Source organism: Mobula birostris, chromosome 1 (genome assembly GCF_030028105.1).
Source record: "Mobula birostris isolate sMobBir1 chromosome 1, sMobBir1.hap1, whole genome shotgun sequence".
In the NCBI taxonomy this organism is placed as follows: domain Eukaryota; kingdom Metazoa; phylum Chordata; class Chondrichthyes; order Myliobatiformes; family Myliobatidae; genus Mobula; species Mobula birostris.
The window spans coordinates 46,182,596-46,203,872 of NC_092370.1; the positions used below are offsets into that span (position 1 = coordinate 46,182,596).

Sequence of the window (21,277 nt, forward strand, 5' to 3'; positions counted from 1 at the left end):
CGACTGTTTATTCACATCCATAGATGCTGGCTGATCTGCGGAGTTCCTCCAGCATTTTGCACATGCTGCTCCACAAAGAATAGTTTGCCAAATAACAACAATGCCACTATTATCAACAGCTATAATGAAATTAGGGTTGGACTTTGGCGCAGCGCTGTAAATTCAGAAGAGGATAAGTCAGTGAAAAAAGTAGAAAGATTTAGATAAGAAGCCTGTTGAATAACTCCATGGGAACAATAATTCTAAAACTGAAAGAATGAGCCTGGCAGGCAACTGGTAGTTCTGGCCAACAATTGTAGATTTGACAACTACAGATGAAGGCTCTTAAGCCAAGATTAAGCAAAATTAATTGAAATAGTGATACAAGGGTATAAAACTTCAAGCACTGCCGAGAAATGATTGTCCAGTCTTAGAAATGGTATACTGAAGACAATGGAAAACAATCTGAGTAATGAATGAATGGTTATCCCAAAGGAATGCAAACAATATTCAAGAGAAGTCTTTGCCTACAGCAACCCTAATTTAGTCTGATACAATGTGGCACATTGAAAACATGGCAATCTAAATTATTATCTGGATGCACATAGGTACTGAGTTTGAACATGTGAGAAACAAGATTTAATAACCTTGGTCAAGTTTGACTCCTTCATCAAAACGAGAAAATAATCTGTAGCGTTGAGCCCAGTATTTGGCCAATTCTGGAACAGCTACTACGTCAGATGGAGCATGACAAAATTTCTTCTTCTTTCTTCTTTTTTTGTTTTTCTTAAGGTTCTTCAGCTTTTGCACTGCAAAAGATCTGCAATATGTTAACACTATTAACAGAAATCAGTTTATTTTTCAGCTCAAATGTCTAATAGCATGGGAAGGGGGCGCTATTAGATATTTCAACCAAACTACAAATGCATCAAAATGGGCCAATTACAGGAGAATGCTAACAATGGATGTGTACAAGCTCAATTGTAAGTAAATGGTGTCCAGAGATTTTAGCATATAAAATGTTGGTCAACAGACCAGTGCTTGTGGGAGTGTTAATTCCATTTTTGGAAGAAATATTAAATTAAGACCTTGTTTTTCTTCTCAAGTGGATCAGAATGATCCTGTGGTTTTACTTTGAAGAGCTAATATCATCCTAGTTTTCCAACTTATATATATCCTCAAGTCAATATTGTAACCATAGATTATATGCCATAATCATACTGCCATTTGAGAGACCTGCTACAGGAAATAGTAAAGGCATCCGTTAGTCTTGCGAGACCATGGATCTGTGCCTGCAAAGTCTTCACTCTCCAGGGCGCAGGCCTGGGCAAGGTTGTATGGAAGGCCAGCAGTTGCCCATGCTGCAAGTCTCCCCTCTCCACGACACCAATGTTGTCCAAGAGAAGGGCATTAGGACCCATACAGCTTGGTACCAGTGTCGTCGCAGAGCAATGTGTGATTAAGTGCCTTGCTCAAGGACACAACACGCTGCCTTGGCTGGGGCTCGAACTCACGACCTTTAGGTCACTAGTCCAAGGCCTTAACCACTTGGCCACATGCCCAAAATACTGCAGAAAATTTCTATACGTTACAAATGAACATAATTGAAAAGCGATTAAAACTGACTAAGAGGGACATGAAAAGAAGTAATATAAATGCAAGCTTCTCTTTTTCTGCGCTCACTGACTTGTGAATGATAGGCAGGAGCATCAAGAAAAATGTTGAAAAACATTAATAGGCAGTTTTTTTACACATATATTTAAAAATTATTCAGTAAAGTACCCTTTAGAATACTTAGCATTATGTATTGCATAAAGGATATGCTCATGCATTTAAATCAGAAGCTGAAGCAATCAATTAATGATGATTTTAAACTTACACTGAGGACCACCAATTGTCATTCTATTTTCCTAAATGGAATAAGCCTGGTATAGTTTGAATCAGCAACTCAAAAATAAATGTACCTTGATTCAGTTCTTCAGTTTGAAACGCACATTCATCAGTCTTCTCTGTTACATCAGGATCAGGTAAAAGAAAGTCTGGAATATCCAAAGGAACGAGCTGTCTATCAGAATAGAATTCAGAATTTTCAGCAGGCATAGAGGCCTCATCATCTTTTTCTATCAGCTCTTCTTTGTTGCCCTCATTGCAGATACTAAATTTTGAGGGCTTATGGATACAAGCTGGTCCATCATCGGCAGTTTCTTCAGTCTCATTTTCACTGTTGCTATTTTCACACACTGAGGAACAATTTTCAATGGAACTGTATGGTTGTTCCCTGCTACTATATTCCCTAGGACCGTGTGGCACAGAGGATGAAATGTCCAAATTAACAGAATCATTTGATGATTTGACTTGTTTTAGAAATCTTTGTACCTAAAAGACAAACAGCAAGTAATCAACTAATATGAAGCTATTTAGAGTCAAAATATGAAGAATTAACTTATTTAGAGCTAATCTATGTGCAAAAGAACTCCAAATACCTCCAGTTAATTCATTATCAAAGTTTAATACATAATGGATACATCAGGTTTTGCTTTAATATACTTTAAAAGTCAAGACAGTGAGCTTTATTAAGTGTCTAAAAATACACAAAACATCCAAAAGTAACATAGGCAAAGGTGAGGGAAATGTCAAATGCTAAGCCTTCATTTGAACATTACTGATATGGAGCATAGGATCTAAGTTAGTTGCAATTCACTAATGCCAGGAAGGTGATTCAACCCATTAATCTGAGGTGTAACCATAAGCATTACCAGAGGTCCTAATCCTTCACATTACTTAGTACCATCATACATTATATTACCTTTTCTAAGGTCTTGCTCTTCTTATTCAGGACTTCTCCTTCACCAAAGAATATATGTTTCTTTCTGGAAATCACTGGTCTATGCATATCAAGATTCCTAAATTGCTCAATGTCCTTATGATAGAATGCGTGTCCATGAGTAAATTTTGAAATGCTGAATGCGAAGATCATAGAAAAAACAAAAGGCATTTACAAATATTAGTTCTTTTCAGCAGAAAAAGGAAATAGGCTTGTCATCAACATGTACCTTCCTTGACTTTCAATGAGATCATGACTGAACTTTTGTCTCAATTCCTGTATCACCTAACAATTTATAAAATGTTCATGAACTTCTCAATCTCCACTGCCCTGTTGATTACAAAATCCCACAGATATAGTACTTATGTGAAGAAACTTTTTGTGACTTGAATGGTCAATCCATATTTTGAGACTGACTCCTTACAGAATCCTCAGCCTGTGGAAATATCATAAATACATCTACTCTGTGGAACCCCCATAAGACTTTGACATTTCAACAAGAACACCTCTCAGCTCAAGAAATATTAAACCATTTCCTTATAAGTTCCTTCAGGAATGTTTTATATGTTTCTAGTCGCATGTTTTGTGCACAGTCTAAAATATGGCTGAATGAAATAATTGTTTTCAGATTCTGAATCAGGTTTATTACTCACAAACAAGAGAAAATCTGCAGATGCTGGAAATTCAAGCAATGCACACAAAATGCTGGAGGAACTCAGCAGGCCAAGCAGCATTTATGTAAAAAGAATACAGTCAACATTTCGGGCCGAGAGCCTTCATCAAATTTCAGCCCAAAACTTCAACTGTACTCTTTTCCATAGATGCTGCCTGGCCTGCAGAGTTCCTCCAGCATTTTGTGTGTTGCTCAAGTTTATTATGTTGTTTAGAGACATTACAGTACAAGACATAAAAATGACTATAAGTTACAAAATAGTTCAAAAGAAGAATAGTGAGATAGTGTCACGGGTTCATAGACTGTTCAAAAATATGATGATGGAGGTGAAGAAGCTGCTCCATTCATAATATAATCTCATTTGTTACTTCTATTTACTTTTGATTCACAACACACTGGAGGAACTTCGGGCCGGAACGTTGACTGATCGTTTCCACGGATGCTGCCCGACCTGCTGAGTTCCTCCAGCATGTTGTGAGTGTTGCTTTGACCCCAGCATCTGCATATTTTGTATTTACTTTTGATTCAATTCTCAAGCTGATGAAATGAAAACTGACCAATAACCCAATGGTTAGCTTCTACTGCAGGGTACTTTTGAACCTACAGGAGTGGTCACCAACCAGTCGATCGCGATCCACCGGTGGATCTAAGAGACTTTTCCAATAGATCCCGAAAAAAAATTAAAAATAAATACACAAGTACATTATGCCTGATAAACCTTTTGATGCAAAAGCAAATTTTACCCCTACAGCGCATATGTGAGTCGTTTTTAACCCACACTTAGTTGCTTTCCCTGGTTATTGTGTTTCTCTTTTTCCACTGCCCAGCATCGTGCATCACATGTGTGCTGACATCATGTGACTATTGCCACAGTCTGTCAAATTTCCATGGAGCGTGGGAGAGCTGTTTATCTTAAACATAAACAAACGGGCAAACTGTCCAATGGCGAAAGAAAAGCACACGTGTGGGTAAAAGTGACTCACTTATGCATTCATGACTTAACTAAAATTTGATCAACTTTAATCGGTTTTGACTCTATTATGCTGCTATTTATGTTACATCGGTTATGCAAAAGTTTGATCAATTGTACTGCTCTTTCTTTCCTTCGAATTTTTTGCTTTTGATAGCGTGAATTCATGTTTAGCATTTCAGATAGTGTGCTAGTAATTAGCATTAATTTTAGTTTTTACTGAATAGTGCCTCTCTCTCTCTTTTGATTTAGCTGTTGTATTTTTTCAATGTAGCTTGTGCTGCATCAAAGTGACCAATTAGATTAGAAAAGAATACAGACTGTCGCAAACATCAATATACGGCACTTGCTGGTGATATCCTGCAAGGTAGTTAGTTAGCATGGCAGAGGCTCCACGAAAGGCGGCAAAAATGTAGAAAATTCCATCCAGAATGGGAAGAGGAATTTCTATTTACCTTGGTGAAAGACAAGTGTGTATGTATTTTGTGCCACCAAACACAAGCACCGACTAAAAGAGGGAATCTGCAGCGGCACAACACCAACCACCAGAAATTTAAAGACGCCTACCCCCCAAAGAGCGCAATCCGTGCCAGGAAAGTCGAGGAGCTGAAATCGGGGTTGAAGGCCCAGCAAAACATGCTGCTCAAAATAAGGCTGCTATTGAAGCATCATGTCGTATAAGTCACCTTTTGGCTAAACACAAGAAGCCTTTTACAGATGGCGATTTATTCAAGGAAGCAATGGCCATTACTGCAGAGACTGACTTTAAAAACAAAAACGACATCAAAACCGCAATACATAATATACCGCTTGACCCTGCAACAGTGACAAGGAGGGTGGAGTCACTGTCAGAGGATGTGGATCGACAAGTCTTAAAGGACTTGTCACTCTGTGAATATTTTTCACTACAGTTCGATGAATCCTTGGATGTAATGCAACCAGCTCAGCTTGTTGTATTTGTCAGAATGGCTTTCCAGGATTTTACAACAAAGGAGGACTTCCTCACTCTTTTGCACTTAAAGGAGAGAACGAGAGGTGAAGATATTTACAATAAGTTTAAAAAGTATGTCTGTAAAAATGACATCCCCATTCATAAACTGGTGGCAATTATGACTGATGGAGCCACAGCAATGCGCAGTGTGCGCGTTGGTTTTATAGCACTGTGCCGTAATGACCCTGATTTTCCCGACTTCCTGAATTACCACTGTGTGATTCATCAGCAGGCCTGGGCTGGGAAGATCATGGACTTTTCGCAAAAGCGCTTCAGCACCGCTTATTCAAGATATTATTGGATGAGCTCGATGCTGCTTACAGAGACGTACTTCTTCATGCTGATGTTTGGTGGTTGAGTCGTGGCAAAGTGCTGCAACGATTTATTGACCTGCTGCCTGAGATAAAGACTTTTCTGTCCACAAGAAACGAGGAGCACGAGGAACTGTCAGATGATGCATGGCTACTGGATTTAGGGTTTCTGACAGATCTAATGGCTAAATTAAGTGCACTTAACAACGAGCTCATGGGAAAAGACCGACACCTGCCCCACATGATAAGCGCAGTAAATGCGTTTAAGGTCAAAGCTCAGTATTTGGATTTCAAATTTAAAGAACGGGAGGCTGACACACTTTCCCAACTTGGAGAAAACATTACAGGCCATCAAGGAAAAAAATGCTTTTCACCCTGAGCAGTACTGTGCTTACCTAGACAAACTAGCAATAGAGTTCGATCGGCGTTTTGGGGAGTTAAACGTCATGAAAGATATTGCTGCATTTATTTCAAACCCATTTCTGCCGATCGATATAGAACAGATAGCAGCCAAATTCCAGCAAGTATTTGGTGTGCCAAGTGATACTGAAAAGGAAATAATTGATTTGCAAAATGACATCGAGCTTAAAGCAAGAACAAGGGACGGTGACTTTTGGGGGCTTGTCAGCAGGGAGAAGTTTCCTCATCTCACCACATGTACACTAAAGGCCAGTGCCTACTTCGGGTCAACTTATCTGTGTGAATTTGCATTTTCACAGATGAAAATTATTAAATCTAAGTACAGGAGCTGTCTTACTATATGTTAGTGTTATTTTAGGTTTTATGTGTTATTTGGTATGATTTTGTAGGTTTTTTTTTGGGTCTGGGAACACTCAAAATTTTTTCTATATAAATTAATGGTAATTGCTTCTTCGGCATAAAGCATTTTGGCACGAAAGGTTTCATAGGAACGCTCTACCTTAGCGGGGGAAATACAGGACAGTTGGCAACCCTACACCTCACAGACTGTCTCACAGACTGTAGTTATGAGCCAAATTTCAGGGAACTAGCAAAAAGTATTCAGCCCCAGTCATCACACTGAGTTCAATGGTCAATTTTTATTCATTTATTTTCCGTGTTGAAATAAAATGTATGAAACTTAGAATTAAAGGTATGAAGTATTGTAATATTCTTGAAGAAAGACAGCTATGGCTTGTTTGATATGCTAGTTACAGTGCTTTCTTGGTTGAATTAATTTGAAAGTTTGACAAAAGCATTTTGTGTAATTCAAATACAATCAGCCCAAGTAAAAGGCCTCAAGTTGAAAGTACAATCTGAGCTGTTTTTTCTCTAAACGATTTAGTAGGTCAATCTTGCCTTTCACTAAAGCCGAGGTAGGGGATCTTAGGCTTAAAAAGGTTAGCGACCACTATCCTACAGTATTCTTACTTTTGGCTAGTATGGTGCTTGAAGCCAAGAGCCGAATAGGCATCTTCCACTGCCACAGTAGGATACTCTTCAGCATCAAATTCATGACTACAAAAAAAAAGCATTAAAATTAATAAAGTAATTAGTCAAAGGAGAAATAGACCTGCTAAATGATACACAGAAGAACATTTACTTTAATGTGTTCTCCAGGGCTTCTAATTTTTAAAAAGATTTAAAACAGAAATTTATAAAGTAAACTATAAAAATGGTTCCTTTACAAAAGGAGAATTTACTGTTCACAGAGTGAAATCATGCACATATTATAATGGTGAAATAGTATTTTCTTCAAATTTTCAATAATTATCATTATCATCCACAGAATCTGAAAAATTACAAGTAGAAATATTTCTATGCAGAAAGGGCACTGGAATAGTTTTAAAAAACTCTTGCAAAGCCATGAAGGTCTAAAAGTTTTTTTTAAAACTCTCTTGGGGAAAAAGAACAGAATTAATGTCACTGAAAGAAATTCAAGTTTTTATTTTTGTCTTTGAAACTTGTTGGAAATTTTCCCACCTTTCAATTAGTCTGGGGCTGTGATGCTACTTTTGGTAATATCAGAACCATAAAAAACAAGTATATTAGAATTTGAGAGTGCTTCTACATTTGACTAAAAATAATTGCACAGATATCAACTTTTATGTGATACAAGTATTAACTACTTAATTACTTATTATCCTGTTGTGCATCCAATACTATAGCTCTTTCCATCTTACCGGTTTGTTTTCTCAACATGACCAGTTACATAGCATTTAATTTCAGTTTCTATCCTGTGTACAGTAATACTCTGAAAATCTGGCATATTTGGGACTTTGGTACCAGATTAACACAGTTTAAGAGTACTGTATGCAATTTCTATAAATACCTCAGCATTTTTTTTTAATTGATTTTAAGCAATAAAATTATAACCTGCCTATTCAGCCAACTAAGTGACAAGGGTCTATGAAAGCTCCAGAGAGTTTAAAGGCAAATATCTGGTGGGCCAGACGCCATCTATTGGGATCTCGGAGTGTCCAAAAGGTGGACTAATATAGTGCCTACACACTATATAAAAGTATGATGAAAATACAGCAAGGTTACAAAGAAACTTTGATTACTTACCTTTTTTTCACCCTTACTGGTTTGGGTTTTGGTGGATCATCCTCATCTTCACTGCTTTGATTCTTCCCCACTGCAGTGCTGTTTTTTAATGTTTTGCTTAAAGTGTTAGGAGAATCTGCTAACATAATAAATCAGAAATTGTTAGGATGAATAATTCTCAACAGCCTTCAAAGGGTGTCCCAATAACTGCAGCTTCCACCGGCAACTTCATAGTGAAACATACAAACCATATCCAAACACAATTTAAGCTTCCAGCTTTCAACCTTTCGACAAAAACTATTTTTAAAACCGTTTGTTTAGTAGCAAACTTTATTCCATTTTTAATTGTCATCTCGATACAGCAATAAACTAATGTAAGAAGTTGCAGATAGCACTGCAAAAAATTTTTTAAAATACTGCACATCTAATCTAGTATCTCTAAAATTAACCAATTTTTTGAACAAAGTTAGTGTATAGGACAATTGTAATGATGACTTTTTTTCTCCTTTGTATTTAAAATGATTGTTCCCCTAAAAGCCAAACAGTGTGATGTACCTCAACAACCTTCAAACAAGCCAGGGTAAAATGAGACCTACAACTATTCTGACTCATCTCCTAAGCAAAATGTGCTCAAGAATATCTATTAAAAGAGTCTCTTCAGATATTTCATGAGACCATAAAACACAGGAGCAGAATTAGGCCATTCAGCCCATTGAGTCTGCTCCGCCATTCCATTATGACTGATCCAGGGTCCCACTCAACCACATACACCTACCTTCGCCATATCCTTTGATGGACTGACTGACCAGAAAATCATCAACTTACACCTTATATATACTCACAGACTTGGCCTCCACTGCAGTCTGTGGCACAGCATTCCACAGGTTTCTTACTCCCTGGCTTTAAAAAAAAATCTCCGTACCTCTGTTCTAAAAAGGTCACCCCTCAATTTTGAGCCTGTGACCTGGATAGCCCCACCATAGGAAACATCCTCTCCACATCCACCCTATCTAGTCCTTTCAACATTCAGCAGGTTTCAATGAGATCCCCCGCATTCTTCAAAATTCCAGTGCACGCCCAAAGCTGCTAAACACTCCTCATATGTTAATCGCTTCATCCTCGTGAACCTCCTCTGGACTCTCTCCAATGACAACACATCCTTTCTGATATAAAGGGCCAAGACTTGACAATACTCCAAGTGCAGCCTAACTACTGTCTTATAAAGCCTCAGCATTATCTCCTTGTTTTTATATTCTATTCCCCTTGAAATAAATGCCAACATTGCACTTGCCTTCTTTACCATAGACCCAACCTGTAAACTAACCTTGTGGGAGTCTTGCACGAGGACCCCTAAGCTGCTTTGCACCTCTGATGTTTGATCCTTCTCCCCATTTAGATAATAATCCACAATATTGTTCCTTTTACCAAAATGCATTAACATACATTTCCCAACACTGTATTCCATCTTCCACTATTTTGCCCATTCTTCCAATTTGTCTAAGTCCTGCTGCAATCGCATTGCTTCCTCAGCACTACCTATCTTCATAGCATCTGCAACTTTGCGACACAGCCATTCTATTATCCAAATCATTGACAAACAACATGAAAAGTAGTGGTCCCAATACTGACCCCCTGAGGAACACGACTAATCACTGGCAGCCAATCAGAAAAGGCCTTCTTTATTCCCACTCGCTGCCTCCTGTTGTCAGCCATTCTACTTTCCTGTAACGCCATTGTTAAGCAGCTTCATGTGTGACACTTTTTCAAATGCCTTTTGAAAATCTAAGTAAATGACGTCCACTGCCTCTTTGTCCACCCTGCTTGTTACTTCCTCAAAGAACTCTAACGGATTTGTCAGGCAAGATTTCCCTTTACAGAAACCATGCTGACTTTGACATACTTTATCATTAGTCCCCAAGTACCCCAAAATCACATCCTTAGTAATAGACTCCAATACTTTCCCAACCACTGAGATTTCTTTTGCCTTCCTCCCTTCTTAAAGAGTGGAATGCCATTTGCAATCTTCCAGTCCTCTGGGACCATGCCAGAATCAAGTGATTCTAAAAAGACCACGACCAAAGCATCGATTATCTCTACAGCAACCTCTCTCAGGACTCTGGGATCTAGTCCATATGGTCCAGGTGACTTATCCACCTCAAGACCTTTCAGTTTGCCTAGTACTTTTTCCTTTGTAATAGCAATGGTAGTCACTCCTGCTTTAACACTCACAGACCTCTGGCATACTGTTCCTGTCTTCCGCGGTGAAGACTGATGCAAAGTACATATTAAGTTCATCTGCCATTTCTTTGTCCCTCATCACTACCTCACCAGCATCATTTTCTAGTGGTCTAATATCAACTTGCACCTCCCTTTTACTCTTTATATAACTGAAAAATCTTTTTAATATCCTTTATATTATTGACTAGTCTACCCTTATATTTCATCTTTTCCCTTCTTTTTAGTTGCCTTTTGTTGGATTTTAAAAGCTTCCCAATCATCCAATTTCCCACTCACTTCTGCTTTTATGCAGTTCTTAACTCCCCTTGTCAGCTACGGTTGCCTATGCCTGCCATTTGAGAACAACTTCTGTGGGACATATGAACTATTCCCAGAAACTTCAGCCACCTCTACTCTGCCGTCATCCCTCCTCCAATCTACCTGGGCAAGCTCCTCTCTCTGGCTCTGTAATTCCCTTTATTTCATTGTGATACTTATACATGTGACTTGTGCTTCTCCCTCTCAAACTGCAGTATGAATTCAATCACATTTTTTTATGATCACTGCCTCCTAAGGGTTCTTTTACATTAAGCTCCCTAATAAGATCTGGATTATTACACAACACCCAATCTAAGATAGCCTTTTCCCCGAGAAGGCTCAACCACAAGATTCTCTAAAAAAAAAACACCTCAGGAGGCACTTAACAAACTCCCTCTCTTGCGATCTGAAAAACGTTATCATTTAACAATGAAGCGCAGGAATCAGTTGCATCGTTTTGCTATTTGCCAATAGCAAAACCGAAACAATTACTGGGCTCAAATGAGTCCAGTCCAACAAACTGAGCTGGACTCCTTTATAACCTAGTAAAAAGTCTTAGGCAGATGTAAAAACAATGCTGTAAAGCAAAGATGCTTTCGAAAAATAATGAAATGAGAAGCTCCTAAATACTAAACAATTCTAAAGAGCAGTAAAATAAATAAATAAAATCAATATCTGGTGTGACCACTGTTTGTCTTCAAAACCGCAACTATTACCTTAGATACACTGTCATGAAGTTTTATAAGAATATCAGCCGGTAGGTTGTTCTAAGATGTTCCAAGCATCTTGGAGAATTTACCACAGCATACTGCTGGCTTTGGCTATCTTACTTACTTCTGTCTCTCCAGGTAATCACAGCCAACCTTGAGGATATTGAGATCATGGCTCTGTGAAGGCCATACCATCTGTTGCAGAACTCCTTGTTCTTCTGTTTACTGAAAATAGATCATTGACCAAGGCTGTGTGTTTGAGGTCATTGTTCTGCTGCAGAATAAAGTTGGGACTGATCAGACAACTCCCTGATGGTATTTATCGTGTGATGGATAAGAATCCGCTTGTACTTCTCAGCATGGAGGATTTATTAATTGTACCCAGATCACCAACTTCATTTGCAGAAATGGAGCTCTGAACCTCTGCTGTGCTTCACTGTTGCTGCAGACATTTATCCATGTAGCACTTCTATGGACAAACCGCCTCCTGTTTGAGCCAAAATTTGCAAATTTTGACTCATCAGCCCAGAGCACTTGCTGCCATTGTTCAGCACCTCAATCCTTGTGTGCTTTTGTGCGTAGTAAGTCTCTTTGCTTCGGTTCTACTTGGGATGAATGGCTTTTTGGCAGCAACTGATCCACGAAGACCGCTTCTGACCAGACTTCTCTGGACTGTAGGGGGTGTACTTGGGCTCCAATGGTTTCTGTGAATTCAGAGCTCATAGCAGAGCCGGACTTCTTCTGATTTAGAAGGGACATCAGTTTGATGTATCTCTCATCTGTTGCACTCATTTCCCAGGGCTGACTACGGCATTTCTTTGTGCTTCTCCAAAAGATCTTGGACAGCATATTTTCAAATCAAGTCTAATGTCATTTAACTACATACATGTATATAATGTACAGTATAATGCATATAGAAATGAGATAATGTTTCTTCGAATCAGGGTGTAAAGCACATAACACATGATAACTTATGAAGGCAAGGGTAAAATCTGCAGATGAATCACATATAAGTAACAAGCTAAAGTGCATTAATATGAAATATTGTAAGGTACAGAATAGATTAGCCAATGACACTTTGAATATGATGCGGGCGGGTGTTGAGAAGTTTGATGGCCTGAGAAAGAAACTGCTTCTCGCTCTGGCCGTTCTTGTTTTTAAAGCATCACAGTCTGGTGGTAAAAAGTCAAAGAGGAAGCTGGATGAATGAGTGGGATCCTTAACAATACTGATGGCCCTGCATATAAATGTTCCCGATCTTCTTAGGAAATGGCGGCACTTCTTAACAACTTCCTGAAGCACACAATGATTTCCTTTGTCTTCCTCAGGTTAAAGCTTAGGTTGTTCTTTTTACACCAATCTACCAGCTGCTTTATTTCCTCTCTATAATCCATCTCATCATTGTTCTTGATAAGGCCGACCACTGTTGTGTCATCCGCAAGCTTGACGGCAAAGTTTGAGTTGGATCCTGCGACTGTCATGCATCAGCAGTGGGCACAGCAACGGGCTGAGCACACAGCGTTGGGGAATGCCAGTGTTCAGCATTATCAGATGAATGAAGTTCTTGCTCACACGGACTGACTGTGGCCTTACTGTTAAGAAGTCCAGTATCCAATTGCAGAGGGAGGTATTGAGACCCAGAGAGGCGGGGGTATGGGTGGTGTTGAACGCCAAACTATAAACAGCAGTCTGGCATACGAGTCCCCATTTTCCAGGAGGGACAGGACAGGGTAGAGAGCAGAGGCTATTGCACCATCAGTGGATCGACTTGAGTGGTAAGTGAACCGGAAAGGGCCCAGTGTAGCCAGGAGAAACGCTTTAATGTGCTCTGTGATCAACTGCTCAAAGATGATATTCATTTTCGGCAGGTTACTGGCACCTTCTTTGGCATTGGAATAATGGTTGCCGCTTGAAAACTGAGAGAACAATGGATTGTTCCAGAGAGATGTTGAATGTATCCGTCAGCTGGGCTGCGCAGTCTTTCAGAACCCAACCTGGTATATTATTGGGCCGCGCAGCTTTGCATGGGTTGACTCTGGCCAGGGTCTTCCTCGCCAGCACTTTGTTCTGTGCATTAAACCAGGCGCAGAAGACATTCAGCCTCTCAGGGAGTGAATCATCCTAGTCACTGACGTGCAGGGTAGACCTGTAGTCTATAATCCTCAGAATTCCCTGCTACATAAGACCATAAGACATAGGAGCAGAATTAGGCCACCCGGACCATTGATTCTGCTCCGCCATTCAATCACAGCTGATCCTTTTTTCTATCTCCTCCTCAACCCCAGTTCCCAGCCTTCTTCCCGTAGCCCTTGATGCCATGTCCAATCAAGAACCTATCAATCTCTGCCTTAAATACACCTAACAACCTGGCCTCCACAGCTGCATGTGGCAACAAATTCCAAAATTTACCACCTTTTGGCTTAAGAAATTTCTCCACATCTCTGTTTTGAAAGGGCGCCCTTCTATCCAGAGGTGGTGCCCTCTTGTCCTAGACTCTCCCACCATGGGAAACTGCCTTACCACATCTACTCTGTCTAGACCTTTCAACATTCAAAAGGTTTCAATGAGATCCCCCCATCCTTCAGAATTCCAGCGAGTACAGACCCAGAGCCAACATGTTCCTCATATGATAACCCTTTCATTCCTGGAATCATCCTTATGAACATCCACTGGACCCTCTCCAATGCCAGCACATCTTTTCTAAGATCAGAGGCTCAAAAATGTTCACAACACTCAAGGTGAGGCCTTACCAGTGCCTTTTAAAGCCTCAGCATCACACCCTTGCTCTCGTATTCTAGACCTCTCGAAATGAATGCTAACATGGCATTTGCTTTCCTCACCACCAACTCAACCTGTAAGTTAACCTTTAGGGTGTTCCGCATTCCTGGATTTTCTCCCCATTTAGAAAATATTCTGCACGGTTATTTCTATTATCAAAGTGCATGGCCATGCATTTTCCAACATTGTATTTCATTTGCCACTTTCTTGCCCATTCTCCTAATCTGTCTAAGTCCTTCTGCATCCTAACTGTTTCCTCAACGCTACCAGCCCCTCCACCAACCTTGCTATCATCTGCAAACTTGGAAACAAAGCCACCTATTCCATCATCTAAATCATTTATAAAAAGCATAAAAAGAAGTGGTCCCAACACCGACCCCTGTGGAACACCAGTAGTCACTGGCAGCCAACCAGGAAAGGATCTTTTTATTCCCACTCGCTGCCTCCTACCAATCAGCCAAAGCTCTAACCATGTTAGTAAATTTCCTGTAATACCATGGGCTCTTAACTTGGTAAGCAGCCTCATGTGTGGCACCTTGTCAAAGGCCTTCTGAAAGTCCAAATGTACAACATCCGCTGCATCCCCTTTATCTATCCTACTTGTAGTCTCCTAAAAGAATTCCAACAGGTTCATCAGGCAGGTTTTTCCCCTGAAGGAAACCACGCTGACTTTGTACTATCTTGTCCCGTGTCACCAAGTACTCCATCACCTCATCCTTAACACTTGACTCCAACATCTTCCCAACCACTGAGATCAGGCTAACTGGTCTACAATTTCCTTTCTGCTGCCTTCCTCCTATCTTAAGAGTGGAGTAACATCTGCAATTTTCAGGTTCTCTGGCACCATGCCAGAGTCCAATGATTTTTGAAAGATCATTTCTAATGCCAGTGTTGGCGCGTGGCCAGGTGGTTAAGGAGTTCGTCTAGTGACCTGAAGGTCGCTAGTTCGAGCCTTGGCTGAGGCAGCATGTTGTGTCCTTGAGCAAGGCACTTAACCACACATTGCTCTGCGACGACACCGGTGCCAAGCTGCATGGGTCCTAATGCCCCTCCCTTGGACAACATCAGTGGAAAAGAGAGGGGAGACTTGCAGCATGGGCAACAGCTGGTCTTCCATACAACCTTGCCCAGTCCTGCGCCCTGGAAATCTTCCAAGGTGCAAATCCATGGTCTCACGAGACTAACGGATTTCTAATGCCACCACAGTCTTTAACGCTACTTCTTTCAGAACCCTAGGGTGCAGTTCATCTGGTCCAGGTGACTTAGGTACCCTTGGGTCTCTCAGCTTTTTGAGCACCTTCTCTCTTGTAACAGTAACTGCATCCACTTCTCTTCCACTGCATACTACAACATCAGGCATACTGCCAGTGTCTTCCACAGTGAAGACTGTCACAAGACACTCATTTAGTTCAGCAGCCATCTTCTTGTGCCGTTATTATTTCTCCTGCCTCATTTTCCAGTGGTCCTATATCCACTCTCATTTCTCTTTTATTTTTAACATACTTGAAAAAACTTTTGCTATCCACTTTGATATTATTTGCTAGCTTGATTTCATATTTCATCTTTTCCTTTCTACTGATTTTTTTAGTTACTCTCTGTAGGTTTTTAAAAACTTCCCAATCCTCTATCTTGCCACTAATTTTTGCTTTTTGTATGCTATCCCTTTTGCTTTTACATGCGCCTTGTGTCTCTGCTATCACAGAAGTAACTGTAAATTCTCTGAGAATGATCCCATTTCGCCTTCCTGATGGAGCAGGAAAGCACAGTTCTTGCTTCCCTGTGAGCTGTCGCGTCTCCCGATCTAAAAGCAGCATCATGATCCCTCAGCCTGGCATGGATCTCTGCAGTAAGCCAGAGCTTCTGATTTCCGCTCACCTGGATGTGCTTTGTGATGGTAACATCCACAGTTCACTTCTCTATGTAGCTGGTCACAGAATCAACACATCCCTTGACGTTAATATGGTCGCCATAGGTAGCAGCCTCCCTGAACGTTCTCCGGTTTGATTTATAAAAGCAATCCTGCAGTGCAGAGATTGCACCCTCAGACCAGGTTTTCACCACCTTTAGAACTGTCTTGACCCGTGTGATCACTGGTTTGTTTGCTGGAATTAACATTACAGGTAAGTGATCCGACAGTCCAATGTGGGGTCGAGGGAGTGCTTTATAGGCACCTGATATCTTAGTGTAAACCAAGTCTAGTGTATTTTCGCCTCTGATAGAAAATCAACATGCTGGTGGAATTTAGGCAGGATTATCTTTAGGTTTTCATGGTTAAAATCACCTGTGATAATGAAGATACCATTAGGGTAACATACATCAAAGTTGCTGGTGAACGCAGCAGGCCAGGCAGCATCTCTAGGAAGAGGTGCAGTCGACGTTTCAGGCCGAGACGAAGGGTCTTATTTATGTAAACACAAATACTGCCACTGTGAGTCTTGCCTGAGATTGCTGTCAGCCTGAATCACGTTGAATCCTTCCAGCTGGAAGGCCGCATCTGGGATTGATTCATGAAGCCATGATTCTGTGAGGGTGAGTGCACAGGTGTTTTTCTCTCGCTGGTTTAGTCTCAGGCACATGTAGTCTGGATTATTTTCAAGTGAGCGGAGATTTGCCAGTAAGAAAGAGCGGTGAGCCGGGCTGAAGGGATTCCAGTGTGTTGTTCCCTTTTTGTTTCCATGTGCACCTCTTCTTACAGCATCACTCAGAGGTCTGAAGCAGACCATTGTGTACACAATAAGCCCAAGCTGCAGAGCTCCTCTGTAGTCCAACAGTTCACTAGCGTGGTGGAATTGCTGTGCTCAGAATATTTAATAGCCAACAGTGTTTTACGATCTTAACAAAGACGTACAGGTCATGGACAAACTATTACACCCAGAGACGAAGCGGTCGCTGCATCTGAACATGCTGCCATCTTGGATCTTAAAACCCATCTACCCCAAAATGTCTGCTTGGGAGACCTTGCTGACGCAGAATGACTACCTTGTGTCTTGTTGCTATGCTCATTCTTGCTGTGGTGTACAATAGATGATCTGAATAGATGATCTGAAGGTTAAACATCACATCTGCCACACCCTCGCCTTTTAGTTTGGTTGTCCTATGGCTAGTTTAGTTCTTTCTACACTTTTTTTATTTCAATTTAGTTCATTCAACTCAATGTCATTGATCATTAGCACCTGTTCGTTTTCTTTGTTTAATCACGCACTGGGTTATATGCCTACAAAGTAATCAAGCTTTTATTTGAGAACTGGTCTTTTACTAAAAATATTACTTTATTTAACAAAATGTCTTTTCTCTGTAATGATTTTTTTGTGGAAAACTTGTGGAAATCTAAAACTTGCTCTGTTCTTGTGACACACTAATGCAGAAGACAAAAAAAAACACCTAAAGCACAGTTCATATAAAAAAACTAGGGTGCCCAAGACTTTTTCCGCAATACTCTATATCAGTTTACCATCACAATTTTTATTCTGTGGAAGAACCACATGCACAACAGAACCAGAACAACATACGGTATATATGCAGTTCAAATGGCAGGCATGAGATGCTTTACATTCTGCAAATCAACAGTGATTTAAAGGGGTTAGGTATGACACAATTTAGTGCAAAAGATGTTTGTCTAAACTAGTTTTTTAAAAAAACATGTATGTATTTTATTTATACCCAGTTATTAAAGAGGATTTCTAAAATAACTGATCACAATTCTGGAAAAAAGGTGAGAAGTTTTTTAGCAACACTTACCTGACTGAACTGTGGAGTCTCTTCCACTCGCTGCACATGTCTTGCCGTTGCCTCCTCCTGCAGGTTGATCTTTCTCCTCGGAAGCATCAACAGGACAGTTGCAGATATTGTTTTCCCCACCTGTGAATTGCTCAACCTCACTTCCTGCACTGAGCTTTATATTATTTATCATACTGGCAACCTCTTTACAATCAACTTCATTACACGCAAGTGTGCTTTTTCCATTTAATTCAATGGTGGACTCCACTGGCAGTATGTTATTGATGTTTTCACAATCAGCACTGTCAAGAAATTCTTCTGAATCATGTGTATTTGTACAGGATGAATCCTTGCCACAGTCAGAATCTTTGGTCAGGTCTACAGACCATCCTTGAGCTCTCCAGTAATTAAACTGTTCATAATATAACCAATATTGTTCAGTGTAAAACTCTTGCCATTCATCTTTCATATTGGAACAGTTCCATGGTGCAGGTGTGTCTTCTATCCAATCAGGATGTTTTCCCAGCCAATTTTCCCAAACGATACCTTCACCATACAGTCTCCAATACATTTCCCAGTCTGTTTTGGATTCCAGCTCCGAGTCTGTTGCTCCCGCACATGATTTATTCGGGTCATTACATTCTATTTCAAAATTGTTTTGGTTTTCAATCAGTTCCAAGCTAGTGATGTCAGAAACTTGATTCAAAATATTGTCTGGCAGTTCCTTACAAACTTCAATATTTTTGCGATTCACCTTTTTCTTTTTGAATCTTTTCTTTGAAACATTGCAGGTCTTGGAAAATAAAAGGTTACAATTTGTGCATTTGTGACAATATGAACGAATATAAATCTGTAACTTAATATTGTACGCTTCATGTATAAAGTTACTATGAAGTAAATTCTTTTTTGTTATAGATCTATTCTCTTGCCTGTGTTTGAAATGGTAGATAAGGTTCTGCCAAAACTGATTATACTTCCAGAGAACCCAATTTGATTATTGTGTTCAGTTACTTAAAAGTAATCTCTTTTGCAAAAATTTCGTAAACTACAGGTTTGAGGACAACAGGTTATACATGTTTGCCTGATAAATAATGTATCAAATAACTGGAAATGTTTGCTACTAAATAAAATTCCTAAATCTGCCTGTAAGCTTTCACCATAATTTTAACACTTGAGGTTGAAAACCAAAATAATAAATGTACTTCAAAACTAAAATTTTGTTATCACTTGCAAACATTTTCACACAAACCTATGACATGAATAAAGCAGTTTTCCTTACCATTGGTTGCCAGTGATTTGATGAACTACCGAAGTGCAAGGGCAGCCCCATATTTGCCATCAATTCTGACTCACTATCCAATTCATTTTCTTCTTGCACCTCTGAGGCATTAACATTGGATTCATCATCAATATTTGACTCTTCTTCACACTTTTCCACAAAATCTAAAGACATCAATTAACAGATGTATTTATTACATATTATTCCATAAAATACTGAAACAGCGCAATAATAAAAGCATACTTAGTCTCTATTCAATGTTCCAAAGTTTGTATGTTTATTTTCAGCTTTGCAAATACCAGAGGCTCAAAGTCAGTTGCTGAGAATTAGCATTTTAGATGTTCAAAAATAAATCAACCAATTAACGCGAACAAAAATCACAGTATATTTAATTAACTTTGTATTATAGGGACTGCTGATATTAATCAATTTTATAAAACATCTGGTGCTTTGCAGATATCACATAAGGAAGAATGACTAAAAATCTTTCCACCTTATACCTTACTGTCACAAGTCACTTAATGGGTCCAAAGTACGCAAAATAGGCACACTAGGACTGTGTTTAGAAGAAAAATCCAATAGAAAGATGTGTTGAGCTGGAGATCATGCAAGTGGACAGAACACAAGTAATTTCGGACACATGGGAAATTTTCAGCTGAGTATTATTGGGTATATATCCAGCCTGAGCAGCTGAAGCAACAGTCATGAGTATCATTGGGTGGCTAAAGCAATTAAAAAAAAAATCATGCAGATTCATTGAAGTGATGCCTGCATAAAATGATTAAAATAAAGGAAGCTTGAAAAAAAAACTTTGTTTTTAAAACATTTCAAATAAGTCAATGACAGATATCTGTCCAGTTTTGTAAATATTTAAAATTCCACCTTTTGGATTATACCTCCTCAGGGTTGGGACCAATAGTTACAGATAATAACAGTATCATTCCAGGAGTGTCAAACTACCTGCCTGCGAGCCACATCCGGTCTGCGAAGGGGTCCAATCTGGCCCGCAGGATGATTTAGGGGAAAAAACAAGTACATTCACGACCATTTATTATGTATCTGTACGGCAGCTGCTCTCTCTCCCACCGCTGTCTGTGCCGCCTGCTGCGCGGACAGCTTGTTGTGTGTACTTAGAAAACAATAGGCAGCAGTTAACCACCCGCTGTGCATAAGCACCTAGAACCCTGCGCTGAAGACCACTAGGGCCCCACTCGCGTTGTCAGACACAGTATAAACACACAGAGTACCCAGGTAAGTAACACCTGTAGCAAGGCTGAGACTGCTTGCTGCTGTGGTTCAAAATGCTTTCCAAGAAAAGAAAAGTTGACATTGGAGGTCGGATATTCAACGATAATTGGAAAGATCATTTTTTTCTTCTGTGAGGTCAACGGCAAACCTATGTGTCTGATATGCTCGCAACAAGTGGCTGTGGCAAAGGGATACAATATCAAATGACACTATGAGACGTCACACGGAGAAAAATATGACAAGTACGCAGGATGACTCAGAATGCAAAAGGTAAACGAGCTTGAAGCAGCTCTGAAAAAACAGCAATCAGTGTTCACCAAAAGTCGACAGACTCATGATGGAGCTGTCAGGGCCAGCTATATTATTGCCAACAAAATAGCTGCTGCGTCGAAGCCATACTCAAAGGGGAAGTTCATCAAAGCATGCATGCTGACAGCAGCTGAGCTGGTGTGCCCTGAGAAAAGACAGGCTTTTGGCAATATCAGCTTGTCAAGAAATACTGTGGCAGAGAGAATTGGGGACCTTGTAGGAGATTTGAACAGTCAACTAAAAGACAAAGTGAAGTCATTTATTGCCTTCCCTGTTGCAATTGATGAGAGCACCGACGTGACTGATGTAGCTCAATTGGGAATATTTATTCGTGGTGTTGATGCATCTTTGACCGTCACCGAGGAGTTTGTGGAGATGGTGCCCATGAAAAAACACCACCATGGTGAATGACATTTTCTCTAGCCTCGTTGAGGCCTTGGAGACTGGG

The 21,277-nt window shown here is 40.0% G+C and overlaps 1 protein-coding gene across 4 annotated transcripts in view; it reads right to left on the bottom strand.

The window, feature by feature from the left end:
- The window catches only part of tgs1 (trimethylguanosine synthase 1), a 56,939-nt gene that overhangs the window by 20,398 nt on the left and 15,264 nt on the right, over window positions 1-21,277 (bottom strand). For 3 of the 4 annotated variants that reach the window (XM_072254803.1, XM_072254814.1, XM_072254823.1), the window contains 7 exons: window positions 19,273-19,436; window positions 18,015-18,786; window positions 8,275-8,392; window positions 7,138-7,224; window positions 2,786-2,939; window positions 1,944-2,355; window positions 627-788 (listed from right to left, as the gene is read on the bottom strand). In XM_072254803.1, the coding sequence (XP_072110904.1) occupies window positions 627-788; window positions 1,944-2,355; window positions 2,786-2,939; window positions 7,138-7,224; window positions 8,275-8,392; window positions 18,015-18,786; window positions 19,273-19,436 (1,869 nt within the window). The remainder of the gene's footprint in view (window positions 1-626; window positions 789-1,943; window positions 2,356-2,785; window positions 2,940-7,137; window positions 7,225-8,274; window positions 8,393-18,014; window positions 18,787-19,272; window positions 19,437-21,277) is intronic. The other variant, XM_072254810.1, reaches the window with a different exon arrangement.